The sequence below is a fragment of the Temnothorax curvispinosus genome, unplaced genomic scaffold (assembly GCF_003070985.1).
Source record: "Temnothorax curvispinosus isolate PA1 unplaced genomic scaffold, ASM307098v1 QBEX01005011.1, whole genome shotgun sequence".
Taxonomy (NCBI): Eukaryota; Metazoa; Arthropoda; class Insecta; order Hymenoptera; family Formicidae; genus Temnothorax; species Temnothorax curvispinosus.
The window spans coordinates 1,269,961-1,292,999 of record NW_020214791.1 but is presented as its reverse complement, the minus strand read 5'-3'; the positions used below and the strand labels follow the sequence as shown (position 1 = coordinate 1,292,999).

The 23,039-nt window shown below is 41.7% G+C and overlaps 1 protein-coding gene and 1 long non-coding RNA gene across 7 annotated transcripts in view; both read left to right on the top strand.

Annotated features, from left to right (window-relative positions):
* LOC112454353 overlaps nt 1-2,622 on the top strand; it is a 5,388-nt gene extending 2,766 nt beyond the window's left edge. The window contains exons 2-3 of the long non-coding RNA XR_003040717.1: nt 2,300-2,339; nt 2,477-2,622. This is a non-coding gene — a long non-coding RNA (uncharacterized LOC112454353). The remainder of the gene's footprint in view (nt 1-2,299; nt 2,340-2,476) is intronic.
* Nucleotides 1-23,039, top strand: part of LOC112454350 (teneurin-m) — a 516,441-nt gene that overhangs the window by 312,962 nt on the left and 180,440 nt on the right. Inside the window, exon 1 of one of the 6 annotated variants that reach the window (XM_025015684.1) lies at nt 4,052-4,611. The exons of the other annotated variants lie outside the window; for them this stretch is intronic. Within the exon in view, the coding sequence (XP_024871452.1) occupies nt 4,599-4,611 (13 nt within the window). The 5' untranslated portion in view covers nt 4,052-4,598. Of the gene's footprint in view, nt 1-4,051; nt 4,612-23,039 lie in introns of those variants that run through there. 6 annotated transcript variants of the gene reach the window in all.

Sequence of the window (23,039 nt, the reverse complement as noted above, 5' to 3'; positions counted from 1 at the left end):
TCCCGGCATTAATCTCGCGACGCGGCGCGTACTTACACGTAGTTACATGGCGACGAAAAAATTACGCGACGCGACTGATTGCGACGAAGAAGCTGCGCAATGATGACGATAAATGTAGCGCGGGTCGCGGGCGCCGCGCCGCGGCTAACGGCTTCTCGTCACACTATTTGGTAGGGACAAAGTGGGGGCTACAGGTAACTAGGCACGGTGCGCGCTCGGTATGCGTGACGTCAGCACGCCTCGATACCACTCCTCTCCTCTACCCCCACTACTCGTGTTTATCGCGGCGCGCACGACCGCGCTTTGACGCGCGGACGCGGTTGGGAAAAGCGAAATCAACCGTCCAAAAGAACGTAATAGAAAGTCACTATTATCGAATGCGATATATACCTCGGCATCCGTATCTAATTCCGCGAAGCACATGTATTAAATAAACATTCGACATATATGATATTAGAGCGCGTCGCGCTGGACGGACCAATGAACATCTTATGTAAATCAATATGGCGACTTTATGCTGGATGCTCATTGGTCTTATGCTAAGCTATGCATTTTGTGTGTGATTGCCTTGATTTCGGGTTCTTTATCCGTTCCGAAAACGACGGAAATTCTATTCTGAAGCTGCGCGACACGACGCAAGACGCGAGTCAAGTTGACGGTTGAGAAAAGTGAGACCGCGTATCCGAATGAATGTATAATCGAATGCGATTTATACCTCGGATGTCGGAACGTAACCGATGGTCCAATGAGAAAAATTCGTTATCGAAAAAGAAATTCTCTCATTGGGCCATCCGACATAGGCGACATACGACTGATTGTATTAGAACCGGCCTTAAATGAACATTCGATGTATCACATTTTTCTGTAATCTGAATAATCGGACCTGGCGATTCGTACTTATATTACTCTGCGATGTGCGATTCTCGAGCAATGACATCAGAAATCAGGGAGTCGATTCTGTATCTTGGGACGAGGTGAAAATTACAAAAGTGAGGAAATTCACTAGAGAATCTACAATTTCATTTGTCGAAATCTAGTAAATCTGTTCACTTTTGTAATTTTCACCTTGTTCCCCCCTAGATACAGAATCGATCCCCAGAACGGGCCGCGGGCGCCTTGGTAACATGAGCAGTGGGGATAGAGAGGGCCGAGAGGAGTAGGCTTTATGCGATACGCCATACCCGGCAATCCCGGCATACCGAACTAACCGACCGCGCACCGTGTGTAGTGTGTATTCACCTTACCCCCACTCTATCCCCACTACTCATGTTTACCGCGACGCCCGTGACCTGTTCTGACGTCAGACGTGTCGTTACTTCGTTACTCCCGCGCCCCGCGCCCCGCGCCACTCGCTCCAGTTCCCGTTCCCATATCGCATATATCGCGGAGTAAATACACGAGTCGCCGGGTGTCGCCTGTCGCCGGATCCGATTGTTTAGCTTGCGAAAAACTGTGATACATATATCGAAAGTTCATTTAATTCATGTGCTTCGAGACAGTTGCTCCGGGCGAGTGAAGTTGGCCGTGCGCGATTTACGAAATTCTCTCCGCCACCTTCGCTTCACTTGTGTCTACCTGCGCGCGGAAATCGCGAGATGTCACGGTGCGGCGTCATGGCGTCATGGGCGTCAAGCGGATCGTATAGTTTCGTTCGTAGTTTCTTCGACCGCGACGTAATTAGTTACCGCGTCGCGAGATTAATACCGGGAGTGCCGTGTGCCTTTAGTGTCGCGCGATCATAAGAGGAGACGATATCGTCGATTTTCGCTCGTGAACGTCGTCGCGTTGTGAGTGAGTGCGACAATGGACCAACGGAGTAACGGAGGACGATCTAGGAGAGGAGAACGGGGCCTGGGAGGCATCGGGCGACGACGGAGCGACCGTGGGGTGAGTAGTTGTTAATTTTCTTATATTATAATATATTATATTTTGCCGTCCTGTCAGTTCTGTGGTGGACTCCGCCACTTTCGTCGTTTTTAACTACGGTGCAATTTCGGGTCGAGTCTGATCTCCGGCGTATGCGAGATATTACGTCGCGAACGTTGCGTCTCTCTCTTATTCGCACGGTCGCAGTATTATTTGTACAATTTTTCGCGGATGAATTATGCGAACTAGTTAGCACGGAAATATCCAGCCGCTTATTGCGGCGCCGGCGGCCGCGATTGTTTTTTACATTTTAAAATCAGATATTTGTTAAAATAATGTTTTAAAAACGGGCAATAATTATTTACTTCGATAATTATTTACTGTCGATTATCTTGGACGTAGCTTTAATATAAAAATATTTCTTTTGTTACAGATCAACGCAGAATTACAACTCCGCTGTTGCGCATCGGCCGGTGAGGTATTTTTTGAGCAGAAGGGATAAATATATGTATTAAGTTTATTTGTATGGTACAAATTAATACAAATTCAGTTCTTCAAATTTCTGTATTTAATTTTCTTTTTTTCTTTTTTTTTCTTGTGGTCTATCTAGCTTAATGCTAAGGTAGCACCGCCACGATTTTCTCCGAAATGGCACGGGATACAAAATTGTTATTAGTGGTACAAATTAGTACAAAATGGGTACTAAATATTCTGATAGGTCCGGTTTGATTCTGCCGATTTGGTCCTGCTAGCTTAGAAGAGGTCGATTCAGCCGTGCCTCATAGTAACCGCACAACGATGGTAGTAGCAATCGTTAAGACAAAAAAAGAAACGAGAACGACGCATCATACGACGTATATAAAAGTATATAACTTATTCATGTTGATACGTGCTATATTCGCATCGATCGTTGCGAAAATTTTCAGTTGTCATTCGCAAACTATTACTTTTCGTCTTTTATGCGCGCGTTCATGGTCGAGCTATATAAGGTCCACTTTAATATAATTTATACATGTACACTTTAGTAGGGCAGATGCTTCTAAGAATATCGTGAAACTAAGCATATCTATTACATTACAAAATATCTTTAACAATATTGTTTTGATCTTTCGTGACATTGTCAGTGTATAGCCAGTTAAGACACAATATTAATTTTATAGGTATCTACATAGCATATAAATAATTTTATTAAAATTTGAGTCAGACAAATATACTAATAAATCGCACGAATATACTAATAAGTAATGCAAAGCAATAGAAATAGATCTCTTATTTTATTAATGTTATAAAACAAATTTATCTTTATTATTCGAAAGCATTTATTTAATTAAAGATAAGCTACTAATAAAAACAATCTGATTAGATACAACTGCTGTACTCTAATTAATTTAGTTTGTACGAAGCTGTATTTAGAACAGTCAAGACAGTACCGAAGAGAAATTTACATCAATGCGTTGCATAATTGCCGCAGTTAACCCTAATCTCATTCATGACCTGTAGAAGTCATGCGTTCGTATGCTGCGGGGAACAGTCCATGACTAAGTGCTCGATCACGTGAACTCATTCGACACCCGATAATCGCGTACGCCAAAGAAGGGCGCACGCCGGCAATCGCCCACCGTGTAAACCACCTGCCGCGTTTCTGGTCTTATTCTTACACGAAAAGAGCGCGAGAACCGTCGACGCGCTGTCTCACCCCTTTCGCGGGACAGGGCTGCTGCCGCCGGGGCAGAAGCCCTTTCTCCTTTCTCTCTCCTTCTCTCTCTCTCTCTCTTTCTCTCTCTCTCTTCCCCTCTCCCTCTCCCTCCTCTCTCGGGGGTGCCGATTTGGGGGATGAAGCACGACAGCGCGTGTGTACCAGCGCACGCACACACACACACACACACATACACATGCGCGCAATGCCACACGCACGATCGCGCACGGAGGGAATCACAATGGGAAGAGACGGAGCGAGCTAGAGGGGTGACGGGCATGAGGAAGACGACGACGACGACGACGACGACGACGACGACGACGATGACGATGACGACGACGACGACGACGACATCGGCGACGGTGACGACGACGACGACGACGACGGCGCAACGTAGCCATGTTGAGCTACGCATGCGCCGCGTGGGAGTCAGAGCCGCGGATTGTCGGGTCGAACGAGGAGGCCGGAGTCAGTGCACTGCCAGCTCCGGAACCGCGAACGTCGATCGCGCGCGTCTCCAATGTCACCGTAGGTTTGTCCGTGTCGCGTATAACACGGTCTGCGCCCTCGCGTCCCGAGGTGGGTGCAGTCGGGTGGACTCGGTCGACAAACTCTACCACCTCTACTTCCCGAACTCTGTTCGAGTCGCGTGCTAGGTCGTTCCACCCTGAGTCCCAAGTCATCATTCGAGAGCTTTCGGAAGGAATGCGACCGGTATCGACAGCGGACCAGCAGTGCTAACGAACAATAGTGTAGTGTCCTCCAGCTCGGAGCAAGCTCTTGCTCTACCTGGATCTATCCGCGAATGCGGTACCGGTACTGCGGTGTTTCCTTGTGACCATCCAACCGATCGACCGACCGATCGCTGTACCGCGTCGCTCGCTGATTGGTCCATCGAGCTGACTCGCTTGGGAGGAGAGATTGGTTTCCAGCGGGGAGATCAGTGGCGAAGATGATGGTGATTTAAGAGTGTCGTGCAGTGCTCGTGTGCAATGGTAGAGGCAACCGTACGACCGATAGGCATAGAGGACCGTAGATGTACCAGCCAGGTGGGTGTTCGGGGATGCGAAGAGAATTCCTAATAATCGCTACGCGTGCCGGATTCTCTATTCCATTCCATTTTTTCCTGCTCCCCTCCCCCAAGTCCTTATACCTGGCCCCTGCGATCGGTCGCGTGCCCGTCGGGCCTCGGGGCGCGCTTCATGTCTCCCCACCACGCCCAGCGTTTGTGAACAGCCGCTGCACCGAGCGAGAAAGAGGTGCTCCGAATTGCACGTCAGGCGGATGCGATTCGCTGTTAGAGAGATGGATGTCATGCCATTGTCATTTCGATCATCGAGATAGGCATGTAGGTGGGAATCGAGTCTCGATGCACTTGCATACTGGAATGTGAGGCTCGCGCAGGGAGATAAATTTGTCCGGGCGGTGCTTCGATTCGATAAGTAGGAGAAATTAGTCCCCGCTAAGCCGTTTGCTCCGAGCGTTTCATGCGCAGACGATATTTTGTTTTGGCAACCGCGATTAACGCGAATTATGCGCGCATTCACGCTACGTTAAAAAAAATCATCGTTTTATTTCTACTTTCGCACGGAATAACGTGTAACGGATGGGAGAATGGTTCGCACACCGTTTCCTATCGCTATTGATATGTTGGAATTGCGTCCCGGTACCGTGCCGGCGCTATATTGCAATTTCCAGTTTCCAAGTTCACTTTAGACAATTTTGCGACGATATGATGTATCTTTCGATGATAAATAAATAACCAAAGTCGGATATTAATTTTACAGCACGAATCAAGAAATATACTAAATATTTCAAATTTATTTTGTTTTATCAGAGAAACAGTTAAGATCTCAATTATTTCAAAATGCAAATATAATAATAATTACAACAATTTGGAAATAAACTAATAATTTGGAAAATATCTAAAAAAACGTACTAAAGAAAATATTGATTTTACGTAGCGCTGTCGATATCAAGGCTTACTGACCGCTCTCTCCGAAAAAGCCTCCGCTTTGCTCGTAAATGTCAAGCAGATAAGTTCCTACGAATTGCTCACCCGAGATTATTTCGTCGTTTGCGTGAGTTCCACACGCGATATACGCGATAATGTTCGAAACCTCGCTTTGGAATAGAGATTGATTGCAGCGTCTTCTAAGGATGACGAAAGCGTCGTTTTTCTTTTCTATTCGAGGTTTTCAACAAAAGTCCGCTGTAAATACTTCTTATTACGCACGTTTGCCACGCGCATTATTAGGAACTCACGCGAATCTTTTTATAGATTATTCTCTGATTCTTGAACTTGTTGGTTGATAAAGAAAAATGTCCGGGATTGAAATGGAAATCATAATTATCTCCTAATGACCGCGGTCACGAGATAACGCTGTTTCATGAAACGAATGATCAGACTTTTGATATATATGGAATATGTTTTTAACAATTTTGACCATTGATTAACTAAAATAACTGGAGCGAGTTTTTTTGCACGAATTATTTTATGTACACATTGACGTTTATATGCATAAAAAGAACTGACAACGTAATAACATTTTAGATTAGAAATCTGTTCCGATGTGCCTTGAAAACTTCGATCCCCCCCGCGGCAAGAGATGTTTTTTGTCATGCCGCAGTAATACTAATATAATATAAACATATTTTCAACGTTTTTGTCTGAGGAACAGACAAAAAATTCGATTAATTATTTTTTTCAAATTATTATACGATGTCATGTCACTTAAATGGTTTACTATGAAGATATAAGTTGCAACGAAGGCAGTATGTAATATCATCGAATAATGTGATGCTGTTAACTTTTGCAATAAATTGGATACATAATGATGGACCAACAATAATTGTCAATCGATAAAAGAACGTCATCACGTGTCGAAGTGGCATGATCATGTATGAAATTTGATCATTGATGTTTATTCTTGATGATACATATTAACATTTTAGTTTGTCATTTAACTCGTTTAAGTTGCAAATCTGATCGTGAGAAGGGGGGGGTGAATGGTAATTTTCAACGCCACTTAATCCCTTACGTGCAGCCAAAGCCGGAAAATCCCGAAGCGTATATGTAACAAGTTATAGTATTTATGATCTCGATTTTCATATTGGATCGGCATAATTTTCTGGTCGCTTAACAAGTAATTTACCAATTATACATGATTATTATACGACGATCGATAATATAGAATCAGCAACGCGTGAACGTTGACAGTACTCGATACGGGATTAAAAGTGAAAATATGATGCGGATTAACGAGGATATTGTTATAAACGAGGAAATTGAATCAAATTATAATTAACGATGGTAATATTATCGCGGGCACAGTATCGAATACGTGGGCACAATAAAGACGAATGAATATTTATTACGCGTCGAAATAATAGAGAAAAATTTACCATTCATACGATAATGAATATTTGTTTTCTAGTCGTATTTGTGTAGATACCCAACAATCCCACGATAGCCCATTAAAATATTAATTAGTTAATTAATTATTAATATATATGCACTAAGACAAATTATCATTTGTCGCGTTTCGGAGCGACAGCTTTATATTTTTCAACATAATATATGTTTTATATCGCGCACAAGTGCATCTTTGAATTTGCGACAGAAATAACGTTATAGCGATAATAATACCGTGAACTTTGACATTCGCGATAGAGCAACACGTGGCAATAAAAGGGAGAGGGCCATTGTCGCCAGAGAAAACGAGGTTATCCCAAACGAGACGGCGCGAATGAAGATTAAAGGGTCGCCATGTTGGGAAGCAGCGTTTTGTCAGCGTTTTAACGAAAACAAATGCAACATGTATTATCTCGCCGGCACGTTCGAGTAGCGGCACGTCGCACGTGCCGTTGGTAACTAGGAAGATAGTTGCGCGAAAATAATGACACATGTCTCAACGTGCACGTTGCATAAAGCAGAAAGGCAAAGTCGCGTCGGCGTACGTTGATGGTGTAGGGTGTGTCGTCGTCCTCCAGGCACACCATTAGGACTGGTGTCACGTAGGGTACTACAAGGGGATAAGAACGGGGAGGGAGGAATTGTCCATAAAGTCTCATTGTCCCTCGAAAGTCGTAATGGACAGTGCACTGAGGAAATTGCGGACGGCGTTGCACAGTCGCCGCGCGTTTAGAATTGCATTGCTGATCCTACCGTCTCCCGCATCTCGTTAGAAAGGTCCTTAGAAAAGTCCTACCGTGCGCGTGCGAAGAAATCTACCGTGGGATGTCTATAATGCTTTCCATTTCTTAATATTATTGTAACATTAAAATAGTACGTAATTATATACTCTTATGTGCATAAATAATATAATTCTTTAACTGTTTAATCGCTTGGATGTTACTTACAAATTTTTTGAAAATCCATGAATGTAATTATATTTTGTTGACTTGATGAGCCAAATAAATTTTACACGTGTAAGATTTTTTCGCAAATACACTCACATAATACACAACATTTATGTGAATTAGCGAGTGATCCTTATCAAGAGAAATAAATTTCAATCTTAATCGAGATCTTAATATGATTGAAACTTATTTCTCCGTTCAGTCGACAACGAATGACTATGATTAACTTCTCAGTACAGCGGTAATCAATTGCACTTGACGAACGGTTCAGTGAATGCGAGAGTAGAGAGCTTCTTTGGTTGGGTCTCCTATTAAAAATACTTAACTCGTCGTCGGTCGATGACCTAACGCTGTCGATATCGTTGGCATGCAAATATAATCGGTTTGCGCCGATATATATTACACGTTCTTTGTTTGCCAATACTCGCCGGCATTTATTCTCGTCCGGTCATTGCGCGGGATATTTCGTAGACAGGCGGATTCTTTCTGCGCGTTCGTTATCATCATGATTGATGTCGCATTATCACGCGGACCGGATGCGCGCTCGCGAATATCTCTCGAAGCATATAACGTATGTAGCACGATAACTTGGCGAACTCTCTATTGTATTAAGCTACGCGTTACTTTCTTCGTCGCTCGTTATTTACTACGGCGATATTATCAAATAATTTCCATAATTTCCATAAGCTCGTATGCGCGAGAGGGACAAAGTCCGCGCATGCAAATAGTGAGTTTATCGCACGGCAACGCGAACTTATTGTTATTCGCACCTCTTCCTTAGAGCTAATCGGCGCGTCAAAAAGTGGTGGGTGCACGGATCGTCGTAAATATTCATTCGAAATCGATCAGTCGAACGAAGGCCTTTGCGTCCATAGTACGTCGTTGCAGTGACCGACTTTTTCCTATTGAATTCCGCCTTTTGTCTTGTGCCGAGGTGATTTACCGGCGCATTGTCATCGAGTCTCGGCAACGACCACCGTGCCTTTTTAGAAATTCAGATACTCTCTATACCGATACGCACACAAAGCTGAAATGGAAGTGGACGGAAACTCGCTGGAATTTCGTCGCGAGACTTAGCAAATCGTCCACCCTGCATCTCCGCGTGAAAGTCGCTCTTACATCGCGTCTGAGAAAGATAAAGGGGCCGGAGAGGATTTCTTGAAATATGGCACCGTGGGAGAAAGAGCGACGAAAGTGTCATAAAATCCGTAGAGACGCAAAAAAATAGATAGAACATGTCGGATCGTAGATGTTGCTGGAGCAGTGAAAGACGAGAGAGACCGGGAGGCGAAGAAAGAGCCGGGAGGAAGAGTTAGGAGAGAGCATCCCGAGTAGGCGCATTTGAAAATGTAATCAGTATAATAGCAAGGTGGTTCTACGAAGCCGTGCAAGCGAGAAACGCCTGACGTCTCGACGCTTCTCTTTATGCGTTGCCTCTCTCTTCTTTTCGCCTAGCACCAATTCGCTCGCCTCCACCTCCGCTTCTCCATCCGTACATCTCTTTCTGACTGCGTACCTTTACCCTTCGTCCCTACGGCTCTTTTAGTCCCGGAGAAACGTCTCTCTTTGTCCGTGCACTTTAATTTGTTAAAAGCGCGAATAGCAACACCTGTCGTGAGACGAGATATGTGAGCTTCAAAACGTGACTTCTTGAATGCGTGTATTCCAAATTACGCAGAAAACGATGGAGGACGATAACAAACCGTGGTCATGACTTTTTCTGATAATATTTGTTTGTATAGGCGCTACAAAACGCTATTTTAAATACATGGAAATGTGCTCTCTCTCTCTCTCTCTCTCTCTCTCTTTCTTTCTCGTAGTCTGCTTCTATATGAAATATCCAACTGTCAAATGTGGCGAATGCATTTACGCCGCGCACATTGGTCTTTCCAATATTACTCTGGATAGACCGTTTTTAATTAAAAAAAATTATCTTATGATAATTAATTAAATAAAAATTAGAATATATGACAAATAAAAAAACCTTACTGTATTTATATGAAACTTTTATTATGCGGTTTATTGTTAATTACTCACAAATGCAAATTTATTCCTACTGCGAATTTATATTTCTATATTTGCGTAGGAAGAGTATCTTTTAAATTATTTATTATTACATTGTTATAAATAAAATCACTGCTTCATGATATATTTTATTATCGCCTCTTATTAGGTCAATATACGTTTCGACTATCTAATATGTTCTGATCGTAAATTTCTTTAATTAAATTAGCAAGGTTCTATTCAAAGATATCGAGAAAAATCGAATCAGATTTTAATATTTAGATATCTTATAAAAATCTAATAACTGACATTTTGCGCACGGATCCGTGTGTGCATACACATATTTACATAGTTGTGGGTAGTGTGACTTTACTCGTCTTAATTCGACAACGCGCGGAAGAGCGCAAAGACAGAAAGCAGAGGCTATGATGCAAATACATTGCGTGAAAATTATCGAGTTATCTCCTCATCTTTGCAAATACGAACGCGTCTCATCGAATTGTCACGAAGTTAACTTGGAGGCCGGCGGAAAAGTTCTTTATCCGCGAACTCGCGAAGCATTAACTTTGCTTTCTACACGGTCGGAACTTTTCATCGCGACTCGCATCAGTATAATACTTAATGCCGTCTCCATCCAACGCAGCGTCTAAACGCGCATTGCAGTGGATCGCCCACGTTTTCGTTCGTTCGCCTCCTTATTCGCGATTCGTAATGCGGCTATTTTTATACGTGCACAAAAGCCACATCGCGCACAGGCGGCACGCAGTAATTGTAATTATACATTCTTGTGTACACGGAGTCTATAAATTCCCGCATAAAATTACCAAACGTAGGCAGTTTATCTCGAGTCGCAAATGTCGTAGTGCATACTAGCGTCAACGGGGTGTTACAGAAATATTGCCTTTACCTTTAGCTACGGATTTTAAAGGAGCAAGAAATAATTTTAATATAGCGTACTCGTTAACGCAAGACGATTAGATGAAACAGTAAGATCTTGGCGCAGACGGTCGCTGAAGTGCGTGATGGAGCTGATAGACATTATCGCATGGGGCATTGAGGTCGAGTGTCACGGAGACTACTACATGGTCTCGAGCGAAACCGGGCCTTCTCCGCACACCCCGTATATTCCGAGCCGAGCACACTGTGTCTCGCTATGTAGCACGCACACGATGACGTGCGTGCGAACAGCTTACGCACACCTTGATACGCACTTAGAGGTCGAGCAGTAGATATATACACACGTGCGCTGACCTACGCATGTACCGTCGAATCCACGCGGGATTTACACGCGCGCTCGTGCTCACGCGTGTATATGTATCTACACGGAGAGAAATCGTTAGTAAACTTTACATAGTTGCGAAGTAAAATTTACTAAAACAGTTGTGCCGAACTGGCTAAGGTGTATTTACCAACAGGGTTAGGTAAAAATTACCGAACAAATTATATAATTTTTACTTGATTAGTTAAGCTGCAGTAGTTAGGTAAATTCTATTCAACTGTATAAGTAAGATTTACAAATTTTGATACGGTAATATAATATCGAACAATTATAATACTTGCAAATAATAATAATGTTTAAAAAAATTGATTTGTATGTTCATACAAGAATATATTTTAAAAATTAAATATTATTTAGATATAACTATTAAAATAGGTAAATAGATCATTAAAAATTTGTATAACAAAATTAATGGAAATTTTTTCAAATAAAAATGTATTTAATTCTTATATATGTTATAGTACATGTCTTGTGGCTACATAGTAGTTTGATATTTATTGAATTAAAAGACAAGCACTCAATTGCGGCAAGTCTTTTAATTTTTTAACAATTCTTAAATCGCGAAAAAGAGAGGAAGAAAAAGAACTCGCTCGATGCACCGTTGCGTTCATCGACGCGTCTCGCGAACGGACGATCAGGTAGTAGACGGGGGAGGGAAGGAGGGCCGCGGAAGCACGCCGTCGCGGATTTTCGGACGGGTCGCCGACACTCTCGACACTAGTCACACGCCCCAGATAAGGGGGAAGGTAGAGAAGTAAATAAAGCACAACACACCAAACACCAAAGTATGCGGTGTGTCGCTCGTTTTTAAATCACCGCCGGTGCGGAGAGGAAAGAGTCACGCGCGAGACACGCGTGAAATCGCGCCGCACCGAAACGTATAGCCTCACCACCGCGATCTGCTCTCTCGCAACGCGCGCGTAAGCTCTCGTGGGCTCGCGACTCGCGACCCACTAACGGACACAGCTTTCTGAAACAACGCGCGGTCGCACTTATTCGCGACGGGCATCCGCACCACAGAACATATAATCGCACTCACTGACAACACCAGAGACCAGAGACGGAAGCCATTATGGGACCACGTATCACGTCATTCACGTCGACAAAAGAGAGTAGCGTTTCGCGGCGCGCGGGCGGCGGTGCGGCGGTCGCGCGGATCGCGCCTAATGTTATGACGCTAACATCGCGCGGTCGCGTGAAGATTAGCTTAACTTGCTAGGTAAATTTTACTCAACAGTAGTCCGGCGATTTTTACTTAATGTATTTGGTAAATTTTGCTTCACTTGTCAGTTACATTTTACTTAACTCAAACTCTGGCAAAATTTGTTTAGCGAACTTAAGTAAAATTTACTAACAATTTCTCTCCGTGTACGCACGACACGCGCGCTATCGTATGTATAGGTGGTCCGGAATGGTGACCGCGACACGGTATATAGCGACGGCTAAACCCTACTAAAGCTCGTAATGTATAGCCCGGCGCAACCCGTGCTACGCCCTCCGGCCAGACCCTCTCTTCTCTTCCTGCACCCTCCACTGTCTCCCGAGCCACCCTCCCTGATTTGCCACCCACCCTCTATCGCCCTCCTTCCACGTCCCTCCTGTCCCTGGTCCTTCGGGTTCTGATGGCGAACGCAAACCCGGTAGAGCGTTATCGACCTGCGGAGACGGTTTTAACGAATCGCTGATTAATTAGAACGGACCATCGCCGGTAACCCTTGGCGATCCTTATCGCGACCAATGCAACCAGGAACGTTCCTCGCTTGCAGACGCTGCCTTAAAGGTGCTCCGCTGTGATAGTAAGAGAGAGTGTGCTTGAATTTCCGTGCACGCGCGGCACTTTCTACGTGCAGGCATTGTCAGTGGGTAGCCGCACCACGTTTACGAAAAGAGGAATGTGGCGTGATAATGCACGACGATGTGTCAGCATTTGCGAAAAACGCTTGTAACGCTGTGTAATAACATCAGATTATAATTTATTCGGCAGATTATAATTTAGAAATGTCTTAAAAATTCAAGTCTCTAATAATTCAAAAAATAACTAAAGACATTACGAAAGATCCGTTATTTTGTATTTTTGTATTATGTAATATTAACAATCTGTAATTTGCTGGAAAAAATTTATATCATTGATCATATGTGATATGAATATAAGTAGTATCATTTTGTTAAGAATTCTACTATTTAAGATTTATTATTTAACAAGATTTTGAAATTATACAAATATGGATTAAAATTTTTAATATTCGTAAATTTATAGATTTGTGATAGCATGTGCTGCTTATTACAAATATGAAAATAGATTATTAGGCTTGACGTGTTATTTGTGAATACATAAATCAATGAATTGTGTTGCATTCAATGCGTCCGTTTCGCTTTAATATAAAATATTTATTTTAATATAAAAGATGCAATTAATTTTTAAAGTATGATACGAATTTCAATGGTGAAAGGTAAAGTTTTGCATTGAGAGAGATAAAAACTCGCTTGCAGCATGTTGAGTAATTGGAATTCGATATACTGTACATTTCACTGCAGTGATTCGCGACGTTCGCGACAAACTATTTTTACTCGCGCAGCAGGTAGTACAATAAAATTCGTGTCGGCATAGATATATGCTTTTCATATTTCCGATAGGCACGAAATGCACCAATACGATAATATTGAATTTTTCGAATTTTCTGTTTCGGCACGTTTAAGTGCGCAATAATGGAAATGTACAGCAACAACGAAAGGCGGTGGCGCGTTACATCGAGTTGCGCCGTTCGCAATCGATGTTATACGTTTTCTGTCATATTTCCTGTTGCAAAATATGATATTCCCTATACGGAAGTCAGCGTGCAAACGCGTGTTCGTTCAAAAGTATCCGAATAATTTTTACGTGTATTACAAATCGTGTCATTTCAAGCCACATAAATCTTTTCTAACTGTCTGCTGAATTATTGATGCCAGATTACTATAGACAGGCGATCGGCTAGTGCTATCGTGCGTGTCTTTATGTAGAATTTATCATTCAGTGTAATTAAAAACATATTGCTTTGAAGAAAATTATATTTATGAACATTTCAAGAAGTTATCTACAGGAAAAATATAAATATTAAATTAAATTATTACATTAAATTAAATTGTCACATTAAAATTAAAAGTGAGAAACGTCATCATTCATGCATTTTTCAAAACTAATCGTGCATTTTTTACACATATTCTCCATTTTTTATTCAACGATTTCGCTTTAGGATTACTCTAAAAGGCGATAATATCCAACGAGATTTCTGTCTTGATCCCTTCGTGATCCGATGCGCCAAACGGTGCGGCAAAATAACAAGTAATTTAAAATCATCGTCTTCAAGTCACAAATCAACCTGAACACAATCTCCAGGGGGCGGCGCCTTCGAATTAAAGCGGTCCGCGGTCACCTCCCCCCCCTTCAACCATCGTATCCTGTTTTCTTAAACCTAAATTTATTGTTTGCTCGCCGCTCCTCGTTCAGCTCTTATTTTCCGTCTCTCGGGGGAGTTTAATAAATCTCTGTCGTGTTTTGCAGCGACCGGGAAAACGAGGAGGTTCCTTCCTCCTCGTTGTTAGGCGTCACTTCCGGCGGGGCCACCCTTGTCGTCCCTACACGGTCAAATTTTCTGAAGGGAGAAACTTCATGAAGTTAGAACAATAATCGCGCTAGTGATATCTGTTCTTGTAAAAACATACAGAATATACAAAATAGAACATTTTCTTCGTTATTTAATATATTATTATCATTATTTAAAATATAAATAACGAAATTATAATTATCGTCATTCTTGATTAGCTATATACGATTAGCTTTAAACATTCAAAGTAATTTTTTTATAATTTTGATTTGAAATTTTGATATCGTACAAATATAATTTAATTATGTTACTTAATTTGAATAATTATTATCGAAACGGTATACTACGATATTATATAATATCAATGAAAAATTATGTTTAATATAGAGGCAAATATAGGAGTTGGTGATTAAAGCAGAATTTTTCAGAATATTTTTTCCTCATCTAGCTAAGGTTATTGAAGCGATCGATATTACGCTGCAGGCAACATTTACATTGAAACATTCTAAACTACGACAGTAACCATGCATAATGAAGTACGCATTAACTTGTTCTGGCTTAATTAAACCTTCAATATTATATCGTTTTTCTTTATTATTGCAGTCATATTATCTCTATCTCTATGTCACAAACGAAAACTAATCAAATTTATCTCACACATAGCAATTATTTTAGTATCTCGCACATTCGTGCTCAGTTTCGGTCGTGCAATATCAGTTGATAGTAAAATGGAAAAACGTTCACGGATTGGAGAACGAGATGAATAATCTCCCTTGGTTTAGCTCACGAAACGCGCGGTTTGTTGATAGCTTCAGCGACAATAGGCAGTCGGTATCAGTGGCCAGTGGGAAACAGGCCTGATATCGTTTTATTTCACGCACCCATCGAAATTTAGTATTGCCATAAAATGCCGCGAAAGGCGAGGGTTGCACTCGCGTGAATGAGCTAAAAGGGAAAGGGAAACGGACATTGGCCGGGAGCGGTACGTCGAGGGTGGCTGGCGCGCGTGAAGGCGACGCGACGCCGACGGTGCAAAGAGAGGGATGAGACGCACGCGTGTCACGACGGCAGGTCTATTTTCAGTTGATGCTCGAACGCCATCCCTAAAACAATATCCCAGACCGTGTACGCGGAGCGGAGTCCGGAGCAAGAGCGAGACTACGGCGGATAGACGAGGATGGTTGAGAAAGGAGGATGGCTGAAAGAGCGGCAGGCGAGAGCTTCGCGTCGCGGTCACTTTATTTTAACGTCGAGCGACGATAAAACACGCTGAAACGTCGGTGCGAGGTTGAAAGTTTTTACAAAGCCTTATCCGGAGAACCTTGGCGAAGCTGCAGTTCTCCCTACGTTTCGAACTAAAGCGCGAATATCAGTCGCTGATAATATCGTTCCGCGCATTTTTGCCGCGAAGATCCATCCGAGAATATCTCTGCTCATTTGAAATCTGATATAACAAGATTAAACGAAATGTTCACGCATCGCAGATACTTTAACCTGGTTATTCTGGACGTTGTTGGAAACTTTGAACTGACATTCCAGGGAGAACGAGAAAGAGAGAACGAGAAAGAAAGAGAGAGAGAGAGAGAGAGAGAGAGAGACGAGTGAGTTCAGAATGTTCAGATAGCTTATTATTTCTGGAAAAAATACGAAAGACAACAAATTAAAGATAGACATAAAATCATCGAATGATTACGCGAAAAACAAGTGTCTTCGCAGGAAAGTACGGCGGTTCAAAAGTTTCAAAGTAAACACGTCTTAAGAAGATACGAGAGAGATAAAATTGCTTCGATATGGCTAAAGAGCTTCGTGACGTTGCGGAAGTTATCATAGAAAACACATAGAGAGCGAAAACAGCTACGGGGCATCTACCGCGAATTAAGAACGAGCGTCGGGATTTTAATAACAAAATTAATCGATTATAATGGAACGTATTGAATTGAAGATAAGGGCGCGTAATGGCGGAAGTCGGAATCGCTAATTCGCTGATTTTACTTTCACGAGGTGTTAATCAGGCAACCAGAAAAAGGTGTTTCGTGGGCGCAGGAGCGAGGAGGGGAAATTTGTTGCGGATTTGCATATTCATGGTGCGCACGTACTTACCCGTCGTGAAAACATTTACCTTGGGTAGTCTTTATTATTCCTGGCTGTTACGAAAGCTTCGAATTCAAGACTTCGTTGTTTCCATGCGAATAAGTTTGTCACGCCCATGGCTCTTATTATTGCTCAAATAGAGCTAAAGCTCTCGGAAAGCTATTTTTTTGTTCCTGCGCCAGAATAACCAGCTATTTGATTTATTTTTAAATATTATGTATTTCATGAATTAGAGAGAAATGATTGTACATAAAACGGTCGTGTTTTACTTATTATTATTGATCATGTATATTTTAATTTTTTGATTATACATATACCTATATAAGTATGTAAGTGATATTTCCTTAACAATATTCGTTTATTATTCTACTATTATTTTTTATTTAACATTTAATATGAATATTATATATCAATTACGTTGTCTTTACAATTGAGAATGTAAGGTATAAAAAACATCAAAAAGCATAATCGTAAAGTACGTTTTTACGTAATGCACTGATGAATTGATGTTATTGATAAAAGTGGGTATTAAAAGTTTTCTCCGCTAATGAATGGCTCGAACTACCGCGTTTCAAACCGATGATTCAAACTCGTCGGAAAGCGAGCGAAGGATGCGAACCGGTGGTAACTTTATCGAATCTGCTCAATTGTATGAAAACTCCTTGAAGTACCGGAACACAGGCTCTTCTCATCGAAATTTTTACTTCAATTTACTTGAAAAGATATTTTCGTTGTAATCCTTTTATCGTTATAATTACTTTCTAATGATATTACTCTATTTTACTAAGTAAATGCCATAACTGTAATAAATAATGCGAGAAATAATGTAATATATATATTTTTTTTAACAACAAAATTTTGATTAATCACAATCTGCAATGTTAAAATGATTAAAAAGAGAGTTGTTGCGTAATGTTAAAGTTTATAAAAAGTATTCATTCCATAATCGTAAACTCCAAACGTTCTATAACTTCTGAAACTATTTATAGCACTTGCTTCCGTGCCAACGAAACACAAGTTCATATGCTATAAGTGTGCAGGCAAAGTTTGCGACAGGTGCATAAACAAACAGAGTTCAAGATATTACTACATGTTATGATTACTTAAGCAGATATTTCAAAGTCGTCACTACTTTGTAGCTTAAGTGCCTCAATCTTCAGTTTGCGATTGCGAGTTGCGATGGGAATCGATTTGGTCCGTTGGCCATAGGCCGATAAGGAAACCGAGAGAATCGGAGAGAAGGCGGGGAGGGGACGGGAGAAGAGATTTAAGAAAAAGAACAGACGCGAAAAAGGAAAAGAGAGAAATTAGATGGTCTGCGGGGCGCTTCCTCGGTTCGTTAGTGACTTTATAATAATGAGAGTTCAGGCGGTAGTCCAGAGGATGAACTGGAAAAATGGAATCACCTCTAATCACTGGCCTTCGTTGCGGCGAACAAAGCCGCGAGGAGAGCATCCACTCAACGATCATCGAGGAAAAAGTCTCGCTATTCGACAGTCTGAAGAGAGTCGAAATTGGAAAACGAAATTGGTGGCGTAAGAAAAACTTATCGCGACGCTGTCGGATTTTCTTGATAGAATTTCGGTTTTGAAAGAATTTCTGTGGACTATGTAGGCGTCATGAAATGTGTGCAGGCGTTTTGTTAACTGCGTATAATTTTATTCGTTTATGATATGAAAAGCCAAACCGGATGACGTAGGACCAAATAATCGGCGTTTATTCCATGATGATTTTAAAACGAACCTTTATACACATTTGGGATAAATAGTTTTAATTAGCCAATGTTCAGTCGGACGGTGATGTTGCGCTCGTACAGCAACGTCAGTATGGAAATATTTGCCCATACGTGTCGATCCCTTTTTTAATTCTGTACGTTATTGTATACTCGGGCGTATTCATCGTGTAAATTGTTTGGCCGAACGCGGAGAAATAATAACGGTAATGACTGCGAAATTAAAGCCGCGTACGTCGAGATAAAAACGATTCGGCCACATTTTCCATCCCGCCGTCGCGCGGGGGACCGTTTTTTCATTTTATACTGATGATCGCAATATACTCGCATTTTTTTTTCTCACTTTTTTTTCGCAACGCGCCCGTTAACACTTTCGCGTCTACTATTGACGGCATCCGGTGCACTTTGACGGTCGTTAACGGAGAGACACCGAACGCGATATTGAATCGTGCGATCGTGAACAATCGGCGACAATGCCCGATGAATAGATTGGAAATGGGGCAAAATAACCTACGGCGAGAGATAGCGAACGATAGTGCCAGAAAGTATAGTAACGTTGAGCTATTGAATGCTCGATTTCATCAATCGAGAATAAAAATCCCATTTGCGGAGTCATTTTTTCCAGCTAATGTAAAAATAGATAGTTATATACATTTAATTCATGATTGAAATATATATAAAGATAATATAAATGATAATGCACAATAATTTCTTTGTTCTTAATATTAATATATTATTTCGCTATTACTTTCAATTCAAGTGCATAAAAGCGATTATATTGCATATATATGTTGCCTTTATGAAAACTTACATTTTTATATTGCATGCCACCAGATTCCGTGATGGGCTCGATTACATTGTAGCACCCATGAACGTGATAACTGTCTAACATCACAAAACATTTACTCCCAAAATATATAATAATATTGCGTCGCAATAATTGCATTCGTCGGGCATAGAGTTTGCCGCGCGTCCGCACTGTTCAACAATGCGTTTAGCCTATTTGCGAAATAGCAACGTTGCCTGCGTATGTACGCATGTTGACCATGCATACCGGCAAATCGGCGCGTGATTAATTCACATAGTGTTGCGGGAAACACGGAAAACATCTAAACCACAAAGCATTAAATCCCGGCACCGTTTGAGAACGGAGACAAGAGACAGAGATAGAGAGAGAGAGAGAGAAAGAAAGAAAGAAAGAAAGAAAGAAAGAGATGAGCGGCTCGGTGATGCTTGACGATATCGCCGAGGGAGCGAAACACGAGGAGTGGAGTACACATCGAATACGAGGAAACGAATCCCGCGACGCGACGCATTGGGAGAATGCACGTAAAAATCCAGAGAATTCCCGAGAAAGCCACAATCTAACCGTAACTTCACCGACGGGCCCCGGCGCAGTTTTCGAAGGACTGCAAGTGCAGCAAAGTGAAAGAGAGTGAGAGAGGATAGGGATGGAGAGAGAGAGAGAGGGGGAGGGGGGGGGAGGGAGAGAGAGAGAGAGAGAGAGAGAGGGAGGGAGGGAGGGAGGGAGGGAGAGAGAAAGTGAGAGTAAGTGAGTGAGTGAGATACATTCGGGAGACGAGATATACAGCCTACCATCGGCGCGATGCATAAATAACGATATCGGTGTTTTCACAAGCACACACGCTACCAAGCGTGTACAAGGGAGGTTACTCTACCGTAGCAGCACCGGCCCGCGGTATATAACTCACCCCGTCGAGAGTCGTGCACACTGAATAGAGTCAACGGGATCGATACCTATCGGCCTGTACGTAGACACACGCTCCGAGGACACACGGTCTTCTATGCTTTCTCTCTCTCTCTCTCTCTCTCTCTCTCTCTCTCTCTCTCTCTCTCTTAGTTTCCTCGCGCGCGTGGTTCGCACTGTCCTTAGTAGTCAACTAGTAATCTCCCTTGTGATAAATGCGGTGACATAAACTTTGATTCTCCTTACCAGACTTACTATCTCTGAAGTATATTCAATCCGAGATAACATTTTTGTTTTAATTTTATCTTGTAACGCTTGCTAGCAGAGATGTAATAACGAAATCCGAAAAGTGTGTTAGTTGTGATAAACTTATTCAATATTTTTGCTAGAGAAAGATAATCTGTACGTTACTATAATTTTCCGATATTTTATATAGATATGTATATCCAACATTTATGGTGTATAAGTTGTCATGAAATTATTAGATTTTATTGGTTTATTTGATTATCTACCTCGCCGCGCTTCCAATAAGTTCAATAGCGAATTTTCAGCTGCGCGAACAAAAGACAATTACTATATATGGATGAAAAAAGAGATACGCGATCGAATAGGATAGAGAGCTAAGGACGGAGTACTAAATAACGTACCGATAAAAGAGCTATTAATAATGACGCGATCAAAGAGATTGAATGTATCGGCGGGCCGGTGCAGCGCTGCGCAATTCGATTTAATCTTCTCTGTAATTAGACAAACGGCTGCTAATGCAAAAGATATTTCAATCGTTATCACAGCTTAAAGCGATTTTTAAGCGAATTAAAAATCGATACTGCCGTGTTATGGCTAAATGCTATCCCGTACTTTGCTCCATGATACTGCGGCGCTCTATACGCGCCTAGTTTCGGTCGGACGAGCTTTTCCGGGGCATTTAGGGGTTCGGGTGATATATCGGGGGATAAATACAGCGCGTTCCGTAGTACCGGGATACGCCCCGTGCGCTGCTTTACCCCCGAGATCACGCGACACCAAATAATGACCGACTCTGCAACCCCGGATTAGCAAATCCCGCGTGGAATTAGGTGCGCTCTACAGAGGGTTTCAACTCCGCGATCTTCGTGTGGCCTTTTAGCCGATGTAATAAATCGATTGTCCTGACAGTATCATTTGATAACTCGCATTATCAGGAGGACAAATTTCTATTTAATGTTTTCACGAAAAGCCAGAATATAAATTTACGAAGAGAATATATCTTCACGACTCCCCATATCGGATTTATTCTTTATTATTAATTGCTAATTGAAATTCGATCCATAAATTTTCACTAAAGATTTTGCACCGTTATATAGTAATCAGCCGTTTTCAACATAGTATTTACGATAAAACTAATATATCATTTGCTACTTCCTAAAGTCGAGCAAGTGCCGAGTCTTTCGTTTAATATGCCCGACAAGTTTCCCGTATGTCGCGAGGATGACGCACGTTTTAATTATTTACAAGAATCGACAGATGTGAGCGGCGATTTACTCACGCGCGATTTGTTCCGCTCTACGATGAATCGTCCGGTACCGATTCCAATCCGACGCACGTTCTCGTATCGTTAGAGCAAGGGAGAGACTGGATGGAGCTGCTCTCATCAACGGTGCAGCAAGTTCATAAATAATGCAGACCCTTTATAACGCTGACCCCCGCTAGCAACAACTCCATCTGCGTCTTTCGAGGCGCTAGCACAGATAACTTTGGCGTTCTCTCGTGCGAAAACCTTTAATCCACGAATTAACCCTTTCACGCCGGAATTTTTTATTTAGAAATGTAGGATCCTAGGTCGATCGTTGATCAATGAATCCTGATTAAAGGCCATTAAAGCCATCACGGAAAACGATCTATATATCATCGCGATGAAAGCATCATATACAAATCGATCAATCACTGTTTATTATTCATTCATTTTTATCCGACGTCAATTTTAGAACGATTCGTAAATCCGATTTGTCTGAGTATAATTAATGGATGATAAATCAATCGTGGAAATAACCTAAATCCGCCAAGGTTTGCAGTTACCACAAAATTAATTTTGTTTCACTATCGCTATCCTGCACACTGTAAACTCAATGCTTCCGCGAACTATATTTCGCACAGTGAGATTCTGAGTGAATATATTGAATTTCTCTAACACCAGAGATGTTACAGTTTCGTCCGACATATATGGTATTAATCTTTTAATATACAAGGAAGCGCATTTAAACTATTCAGCTGCAATGTTACAAGAAAAAAAGATACAATAAGGATAACTTTTATACATTATTCACAAAAAATATGTTCTTTTTTTTTTTATTGAAATAGAAAAATATCTGAATAGAGTCGTTTGCATCAATTTCCTTACTGCACGCGAAAACATGCTGAAGGAAGAGAAGTGAAAATCTCACGTTCAAAAGTCGCAAATATTACTCGGCGCGTCTCAGAAAGAATTCATGCGAAGAATTTAAAGAACGAGGCGCGCTTACTGAAGAACGCGATATTCCTAGGGGATATGTCATCGTTCGCGGGCTGCAAAAGAAGACGAGGTAACGACAAGATTATAGGGTGAAGGTTCCGGTCGGGGAGAAAATGCTAGACCAACTCACGGAAGCGACCGAGCTGCATATCGAGTAGTACGAAGCCCCTGCTTATAACCTCCGTTATTATATTTCGCGTCCATTTCAATATTAATTCGTTATCTCTTC